The sequence below is a fragment of the Pleuronectes platessa genome, chromosome 4 (genome assembly GCF_947347685.1).
Source record: "Pleuronectes platessa chromosome 4, fPlePla1.1, whole genome shotgun sequence".
Classification (NCBI taxonomy): domain Eukaryota; kingdom Metazoa; phylum Chordata; class Actinopteri; order Pleuronectiformes; family Pleuronectidae; genus Pleuronectes; species Pleuronectes platessa.
Window position 1 is genome coordinate 15,793,087 of NC_070629.1, and position 9,725 is coordinate 15,802,811.

Sequence of the window (9,725 nt, forward strand, 5' to 3'; positions counted from 1 at the left end):
TCACTTCAAAGCTTTAATTCACATTTAACGACGTGATGTGAATAAAATAGATATCTCAAAACGACAGGCTTCGACGTATCTTTTCAAATTCTAACGAAATAAAAACAAAAGTCTGATAAAAGATCATTCTTATTATATCAAAAGACATTGCAGTGACGGTGCATTGGGAAAAACGAATAAAAGGCTCGAAAAGCTCGGTATCGAATTTCAGCCTCGGAACGGCTTCGTTTGATTATTGGTTTTCATCTGTATCGATTCTCAATGTCAAGAGTGTCCTTCATATTAAATCTCTGATGGTTTCTAGGTTAAGGAAAATTACACGTGGTGTGTTTATGTTATGTTGAAAGAAGAGAAACACAACGGCCTCAACAAAGACACGTCAGAACCACAGGGGGGGGGGGGGGGGGGGTGTCTCTTCTCCACAATCACTAAACTGAAATCACACAACCATCCACACACAATAAACAACTGTTGTTACTGATTGTTGTGTTGTCACAAGTCAGATATTAATCAGCCACTGCCTGTGTAATTTCTAAAAAAACAAATCTCGTATATAGAAAGCTGCACAAATTTTCACATGGTCGTTAGGAAGAAGCCAGTGAGGAAAGAAAAAGAGAGATCTTAGAGATTGTTCTCTTTTCTGTCTTTCTTTCTTCTCATGTGTGTGTGTGTGTGTGTGTGTGTGTGTGTGTGTGTGTGTGTGTGTGTGTGTGTGTGTGTGTGTGTGTCTGTCAGGGGAATTTTTCACATCCCTCAGATTTGCAGCTCCCTGTGTTCGGAAGATTACTTATGAACAGACGTATGCTTTTTTGTATCCCTCTCATTGTGAATTGAAGATCCATGTGCACTGTGTGTGTCGTCTAATGTATTAGTGAGAAAGATGATGCTACTGTAAATTGAAGAGAGATAAACCTCAGCTTTAAATGTCAAATAAAACCTTTTTTTGCATGAATATTTATGGCAAAGTGTCGGATTTGTTTTATGGTAAACGCAAAGAAGCAAATGTGAAAATGATGCTATTGTCGTTGTTTCAGTGTGATGTAGTTTATACACTTTTCTTGACGTGAAGCGGTTTCCGCACCACTCCTGGCAGAGTTTCATGCAATCGTATGAACATGTGTGTTATTTGTTTGAGTCTGCAGGAACCAGTGTTTCTGGAGTGCATGCAGGAACCAGTCAAACACAATGAAATCACACCAAGTCAGATCAGGATAACTAAGAAAGCCAGTAACTTTACTGAAATCGCTGCAAAATACAAATAGCCTTTCCCTCCAGCAGAGGAGACTTTTATTTCATCGCCCATACGTGTTCACTACATACAGCTGAATCAAGTCCCTTGAGTTACAGAGATGTGGATTTAATTTAATACCATCTTAGTCTTAAGTGGCGACAAAGGCCAGCTTTTGCCGCTGAAAGCCGCTCTTGCGTTTCCAGAAAACATTAGTTCCAAACCTCCCCCATTTTCAGGTTTATACAAGCTACATTGATACTACAGACTGACTTTTTTTTTTTTTAAAGCATTTTAACATGTTACTCATTTAAAACAAAACAAAAAAATCCTTTTCAGCTTCTGAATACAACTTAAATAAACCACAAACACGATGGAGCAACAGAGAATCCCGTGTGAATACTGGGACCTTAAGCAATGGTATGTCACTACACATGGCTGTACAGGTGTATGGTCTCCCCTTTGCACTGCAGGTGACTTATCAAAAACATCAGCTGAGGTACTGCCTGGGTCAAATTTGAGGTACCAACATTTAGTCTGCAATAACAGAACGACAGAGAACAACTGATCAACAGATGATGGAAAAGAATGGCTTCCGATTTTGAACAAAACACAAAAAGAAACAGAACAGAAGATATAAAGACAAGTTTTCTCCATGTCTTTGGTTTGAATTAATGTCAAAACGACACAACAAGCAGGACATGTTTGCATTAATTCAACGATAATAAGTGTGTGAATGTGTTTTGATCACACAAGCGTTTCACACCACCAGGCCTAAACGACTCAGTGGATTTAAAGTGAATAAAAATTGCAGATACAATATTTCCTTTTCTGTATAAAGCGTCCAATGCAATGCACAGGGAGACGAATGAGCAACAGAACAGGTAAAACACTGTGGTTTGGTAAAAGACAACTGAACGCTACATTTGACTGAAATTGAAATGTGAAACCAATTGTACATTTGAGCAAATTCTTTTTATTGTGTTGTTTCAATGCTTGCAAAAAACCATAAATGAATGTGAAAATAAAAGTTGAGTTTACAACACAAAAAAAATAAATGCCACTGGCTTTGGTTTCTCCACACTTATGCTGCCTGAAACATCATGTTTATATATATGAATATTTTTTTCTCAGCCTTTTTGAATTGAATTTAAAAAAAGAGAGAGAGAGAGAGAAGAGAGAGAGAGAACACCGTTATAGAGGCTCTGCCCCTTTTCGACTACACAGACTGTATACAGTAACAACAAAGTGAACCTGCATGAATTATGCACACAGAAATATCATAACACTTAAGTGACAGCAGATAGGGGAGTGGGAGGCGGAGAGACGTGTGGCTAGTTTTGTTGTTTAAAAAAAGAGAAAATCAAAACAGCTGTTTTTATCTAAAATAAACAATTGTGCTTTTCCCAAAACCAGCGTGACCAATGTGTCCCTGTGTGGCTGAAGCCGAGCCGTCAGTGACATGGGGGAACATGATGTGGAACCCTGCTTTGAAGAGCGGAACATGAGGAATCAACACAGACCGATGATTGGGGATAATTAATCACAATGCACTTTCAAAAATCATATTACGGGGGAAAAAAATGATGATTCAAAAAGAAAATTGTACGGATCGGCTCTGGGCTCGTGCAACATCCTGAGCACACGCTTCAGATCGCACTGGAGAAGAAAACCGATAATGTCAGAAACATGTCTGATGAGATTAACTATATTGAATTAGGTAATTAATGTTACGAATGAAATATCTGATGCATAAAAATGAATGTGGATGTGGACTGAGGCCCGGTCATATCTCCTCATCAGAGTGACAATAATGTACATCGTGTGTCAGTGTTCAATTCTGTCATCCCCAGTTCCAGTCTCGTGACATTTCCCACTAACAGGTTGTTATGTCAGCGTTCAGGTCCGACTCTGCTCGGTCACACAGACTCTGGCCACGCTCTCCGGCTGGTTTGTTAAGGTTAGACTATAAGTACACCCCCGAAAACAGCACTGCTCAGGGCTCAAATTAAACAAACCAGACAAAATGTGCATCTGCACATAGAAACTCCACTAAGAAACCAACCAAAAAAAAAATCATTATTATATATATTTATATATTAGAAAGCTATACACAAGCATGTTAATTTCACAGATTTTTTTTTTTAAAAGATTCTTAATATTACCATTATTATATATAATTAGAAATACACGTTTAAAAACAAACCTCTACAAAGATAAAACAGTTCAGCAAAGCATTGGATCTCAGTCTGTTTTTCATGGCTTAGGGCTCCGAGGCCCTGTCTCCTCCCCTCCGGGTGAACTATCCATCTCTTATTAGCAAAGCTATCAAAAACACATTCTGGCTTATAGAAACTACAAAAAGCCACAAAAATGCTTTGCATTGTATTCCTTTCATATGAAAATATAAGCAAGTGTATCGTACAATTGTTTTTTATTTTTCTTCTTTTTTTTTGTTTATTAATACTGAATAGTTAATACTAGATCGAGAGTTGTCTTGATTACACTAACGTAGCTCTTAGATCAATGGGGTGGTCCTCGTGCAGCTCCTGTCTTTAAGGGGAGCGCTGCAATGGCCGAAGGTTCCACACGTTTAGCATCCGATTCGTCTGTTTACCTGTACAATCCTTCAAATGTTGCATAAAAGCTCCTCATTTAGTGAGTAAATAAACCTTGTAACGTCTGGCAACTCGACCCCTGCCCGTCCCCCCCCCTCCCCCCCCCGTCACCCTCTATTTACATAAATACGTTGAACCTGCAACATGACATCATCTAATGGTAACACACATTTTTGCAAGGGAGAACTGCAGAGAAGGTATATAGCAATGAAACCAACACTGTACACATGTATTTTCTCTCCAACTCAAGTGCTAAGGTGTTTTCCACTGGACACACTCACACTCATGTTAATGTTTTTTTTTTCTTTCTGTTTTTTCCGTCTCTATTCACTGATATATCGCTGAGGCAAATTGTACGTACGTTTTATGAAACAGAGTACCTGACTATTTTTTTGTTTATTTGTTGATATGCATATATGTACACATACACACACGTGTAAAGATATATGCATACGTGACTCTTTTTATCCACACACAATACAATTTATGCATAGTTCCCCAACAAAAATACCCCCCTGATCCTATCCCAATCAACACCCACCCTCCCAAACCCCCCATTACAACACCCCACTGGTATATATAATGTCAATATGTATAGCACACACACACGCACACACACACACACACACTCACACACACTCAGCAAAAAGAAAACAAAAGGGAAAAGAAATTACAAACAGATTTTTGAAAAGGGTCGTCCCTTCTCTTTCCTTCAGCGTTGAAGAGATAAAAGGGGCGGGGCCATGGGGTTGGGCGGTGGGTGACTCGTCACGTAAGGTGACAGGCAGAAGAGGAGGGAGCTGACTTTGGGGGCTCTGTGACGATGCGTTGTCGGATGGGGGGGGGGGGGGCTCAGGGCAACTCGGGGCAAGGGAGATAGGACAGGGCTATCATGTCGCCCATCCTTCTGACAGGCGCACCCGCTTGATGGAGGGGCTCTCGCGTTCATCCATGGCGGGCCGGGACAGTCCCAGAGGTGAGTGGAACTCATTCCTGTGCTCGTCGCGGTCGCTGCCCTCGTGGGAGCTGCTACAGCTGCTCAGGCTATCGACTGGGGAGCGTCCCGAGTCCTGGCGGGACGAGTTGTTGTGGGGAGGTGGTACCCCCCCGCCGTAGCCCCCCGTGCTGCTGGTGCGATCTCTGGGAGGAGAAACCGGTTCGGACTTGATGTGCAGGCTTTGAGCAGAGGGCAGGGAGAGATTTGAGCCCTGACATAAGTGAGAGTTAGAGCAGTTTCTGTGGGAAGGAAAGCAAACACAGGGTTACAGAGTTACAGAGAAACAAAGTGATGTTTAATGTCAGTCTGCAAATGTGACACTCAAACTCATGAAAACAGCAGGGTGCTATATTTGTGTTGGACCTTACGAGTTGAAAACAGTGACTCTCCTGAGTGTGCTGAATCTCTAGTGATGACTCATGAACCATATCATGCATTTCACAACACCTTGTCACTCACCCTAGCTGGCCGAGGGCTGAATGCTGCATGTTCTGAAGGTGTTGCTGTTGCCACCCACTCATTGAGCCAAGGTGAAGGGAGCTGCCGCTGTTGAAGCCGGTCAGGGAGGACAGATCTGCACTATTCAGGGAATACTCTGTGTACAGACACGCAGGGGAAATGAAGAGGAGGAGGAAGATTACAGGTTGTTCAAGGAAGGTCAAAGAGCCTCACTGAGAAATGCTGGGTCTGTGTTGGTGAGTGGGACAACAGCGCCCTCTGCTGTCATAAAGCTGTATAACATTTCAATTTGGATTTTCAAAAAGCATCACATGCATTTCAAATTAGTAGATTTTTACATATTTAAATCCCCTTGAAACCAACGGAATTGTTTTGAATATATTGGTATTTTAAGAACTGAAGGAAAATACATTACATTATCTAAAATATTCAAGGTAATTAACAGAGAATGATCCTGCGTTGATGGGAAAATGAGAACTTTACAGTGACAGTGATAAGATACGTACCGGTACCATAAGAAGTAGAGATGGCAGACGGGTAACCACCCATGCCTTGTCCTGGTAGAGTGGGAGTTGCTACTGATACCACAGGGGTGGCCAGTGACTGAGCCGACTGAGAGTTGTTTATTCTCTGGTTCTGAGACAGATAAAGAGACGGCACAGAGAGGAAAGAGAGATGGAAGCAGCGTTAGAACATGAAATCACTTCCCAGACAAAACAAACAAAAAACGGTGACAAGCCCAGAAAGTTTTTTTTATCTTTTCTCTTTTCCATTTCTTTCCTTCACTCAACAGATGCTGAGAAAATATATGTGATGCCAACTCCTGGGAAAATTAATCACTTGACGTGCGGCACGGCTGAACCCTGCCAACCCCATCATTTACCACCCTCTCCGAGGGCGCACTGTCGCTATAGTAACACCATCAGTCTCCACAGCAACGCAGGGTAGTGACGGGAAGGGAGAGGCACTTCACTGTGGCAGAGGGGACGGTCGGGGGGGCGGAATACAACTGAGGTTTGGAGCAAAATCAAAGTGTAATTTTGTGTTGATGTTCATTTCTATATCCTGATAAATAAAACTGTGAGCCTGTAACGTTTATACGCAGACGTATTGATGCAGGGAGTGGTGGGAAGAGAGGACGGACAAGAAAAAGAGGCCAGGCTGACTTTACTCTGATGCACCACTGGGGGGCAGTATGAGCCCTCACAAAATGTCATGTGACATCGGCTTCTTCAGCGCAGTCAGCAACAATAAAGGTTAATGTTACAGTGAAGTCAGAACCACTTGCCTATGGCATCCTGTATCTGTCTGTAACAATCATTAAGAGGTTAGACTCAGGTGACTGCTCTCCGTTCTACAAGGAACATTATGCTCTTTCAGAAGTTTAAGACTCTACGGGCCCTAGTAGGGGGGGATTTGATTTCTAAATTTGAGTGGCAGTCCAACTTACCAAAAGCAGATCAACATCCTCAGACTGACGGCGTTAAAAGGGGAAATTCAAATTAGTGAGTGAGAATAGAGAAATACTGGTGAATCTAGGGATGGAGCTGCTGTAGGACCAAGGGAATAGAGCTAGTGTGAAAAAGGAGGATGTTAACTATAACTCACTAAAAAATCTCATCAGAAAGAGAGGAGAAAGGACTATCGGGGTCTGAAGTATACGTTCTAACATGTACAAACAAATACAGCAGATGAAATATATCAGTCTTGGGGAAAAGAACAACATTTTGAAGAGGAGACTTGTTGATTCAAGAAGCTGCAGAGGCACATTAGAAAACAAAGAAATGTGCCTAAAGTTAACCTCATCGCCCCGAGTCTCATACGAGGAGCTGGAAGCAGCAAAGAGGACGAGAGAGGAAATAAACCACAGTAACCTTAAAGACGGGAGGATATACAACAGGGAACGGAGGGTGGTCAAGGGAGGGAACGATGGTAAGAAATGAAGGGATGAAAAGATTACTCACGATGGAGGGCATGTTGTTCTTGGCGCCGGGAGGGATGAGCACACGTAGGTCTGGTTTGCGATTGTTCATGCCCAAGTTCATGGGCGGGGGAGACTTTGCCTGCATGTTCTTGTTCATGCCGCCCGGAGAGACCAGCAGACCAGGCGAGTTGCGGTGGTTCCCATATCCATTTCCTGAAAGAGAAAGAAAGATATTAAATATACCTCCGCCCCTGAACGGTCTCTGAGCCGAAAGCACAGCTACATGTTATTAAACCTGTTACAAAAGTTTAATGAATCTTGGAGATCCTGCTGTCTGTGATGGTGGAGCCTAATTAAGAACTACGGGAATCCATTTTCACCTCGTGCTCATTTCCAGTGTTTCTGTCTCATCTGCTCTTCCTGTGGTAGAATATTTTATGAGCGCACCAGTCGGAGCAGACTTGTCGATGGCGCTTCATGCGAGCGTCATTAACAGATACTCAAACAGACGACTGATTTCGCCCTGAGGATTGCCGCTGTTTGTTTGGCAGTCACACAATGAAGGCATCCACTGCAGAGGACCTCACCCTCCACCTCTGTCACTGTCAGTTAAGGCTACATGTGCCCTGCATCAGCCAGTGAGTCGTGTAAAAACGTCTAATTACGGGTAGCAGGACCACAGAGGGATGGGACCCATCATTTGGCCATCAGAGTTAAACACATGTGGTTCTTCCAGACAAAGACCCTGCCTTGGGGTTGCCACCAGATCTGCGTTCCCTTAACTACAGAGGGCCAAGTGCAGCACCCAGTTCTCCCTAAAAAAAAAAAACGGTGGGGCGAAATCCTAGCAACGTCATTAAAAAAAAATTGAGAGTGGAGCATTCTTGCAGGCAACATAGTCTTTGTTTCTAACCCAATGCCGCAGGCTGTTTTTCCCCTTACTTCTCCTTCCTCCTTCCACGGGGTAGAACACAGGGCACTGTGTGGACGATCCCACTTGAAAGACGGGCAGGAATTATACGTTAGACATAAATGAATTTCCTAATCATATACTCCGGGGGAAAATGAGTCGCAGATGTCTTCCTGGGCAATTTCCCTCCGCTGATCTTTGTTTAATTTGAGAGCGAGGTTTTTGTTGTTTGGAAATGAAAAGTCTAAAAAGCTCAATTTCAACAATCTGAAGAGTAAACGACCGCTAGCGGTGAGAGAAAATGAGACCGTCTGACAGAGAACAAGAACAACAGTGTGTGCGCCTGCCGGTGTGTGTGTGTGTGTGTGTCTGCTGGCATGTGTAATGTGTGAGCATGTTTAATTTGATGTTAACAACATAGAGTGCGTTTGCGTTATTGTATGTTTTACTGTGGACAATTTTACATGGAATGATTCAACATTACTACCATTTTTCTGTCACATTATAAGCGTTGACATAGGCACAATACGACTTGACACCCTGTGAGACACGACTGCTTATGCACGAGTGTTGTTGAGTGTGATGCATATGGATGCACGTGTGTGTTTTGTGTTGGACCCTCTCCGTTCCAGTGTCGATCTCACATTGGCAAAGAGGCAGCTGCCTCTTCAGTTTTCCCGCTCCCTTATTCTCATGGCTGGCCCTTTGTGCGACTGAGTGGGTGCATGTGGAGCCAGATGAATGAGACCGCACACACACATAAAACACACACACGCTTTAGTAAATAACCCAGCAGGAAGTACATCAGTGTTTCTGTGCAAATGACTAAAATAAAAGAGACCGAGCCATAGAGAGAAATTAATACACACTTTGGTCAAGATGACACGGACTTTATCTCGATGACGTTTAATCAGACATCTGTGTATTGCCGCCCTGTGAAGATGCCGGCGGTCCAGTCAATTATGTGCGAGATGGCTGTGATCACGAGCGGCTCAGGCCAATCACTAAGCGCTTCAAAAGTAAAAATCACTCGCTAATTGAGCTAATGAGGCGAGGACTGTGACTCTAATCTGTCCGTTCTGAAGCTCCATCGCCCTGAGTTTAGGACGGTTGCCTTCAATAACGGCTGCAGCTGGAGACGTGATATCAGGTCGAGTTCATTTCCACTCTCTTCCTCTAAACGCTGCTTCTCACGCCGGGCTGCGGGGCAGGTCTGGTGTCAACCATTGAGAGGAAGTACCAAAATGAAACACAGCTCACCCTGGGGTCTGTGTTGCCGTCGTATGAAAGTAACACGAAGAGAACGACATTTGATCTGAGATTGCGATAAACAGCTTCTTTGCTATTTCAGGGTCGTTGAGGGACATGTGAGCTCATACCTGGGGGACGAGTGGCAGTCGGCCTCTGTAGGTGCCACGGTTGAAGCACTTCAAGATGCACATGTGTGACAAAGCCCCCCCCCCAAAGTTTTTCGTTATTTCTCTCTCCCTCTTACACACACACACACACACACACACACACACACACACACACACACACACACACACACACACACACACACACACACACACACACACACACAAGGAGAG

The 9,725-nt window shown here is 43.4% G+C and overlaps 1 protein-coding gene across 5 annotated transcripts in view; it reads right to left on the minus strand.

The window, feature by feature from the left end:
• Nucleotides 1-1,206: 1,206 nt before the first annotated feature.
• The window catches only part of mef2cb (myocyte enhancer factor 2cb), a 64,799-nt gene continuing 56,280 nt past the window's right edge, over nucleotides 1,207-9,725 (minus strand). For all 5 annotated transcript variants that reach the window (XM_053420871.1, XM_053420874.1, XM_053420872.1 and 2 more), the window contains 4 exons: nucleotides 7,267-7,439; nucleotides 5,809-5,938; nucleotides 5,303-5,438; nucleotides 1,207-5,082 (listed from right to left, as the gene is read on the minus strand). In XM_053420871.1, coding sequence (XP_053276846.1) covers nucleotides 4,737-5,082; nucleotides 5,303-5,438; nucleotides 5,809-5,938; nucleotides 7,267-7,439 — 785 coding nt within the window. In that variant the 3' untranslated portion in view covers nucleotides 1,207-4,736. The remainder of the gene's footprint in view (nucleotides 5,083-5,302; nucleotides 5,439-5,808; nucleotides 5,939-7,266; nucleotides 7,440-9,725) is intronic.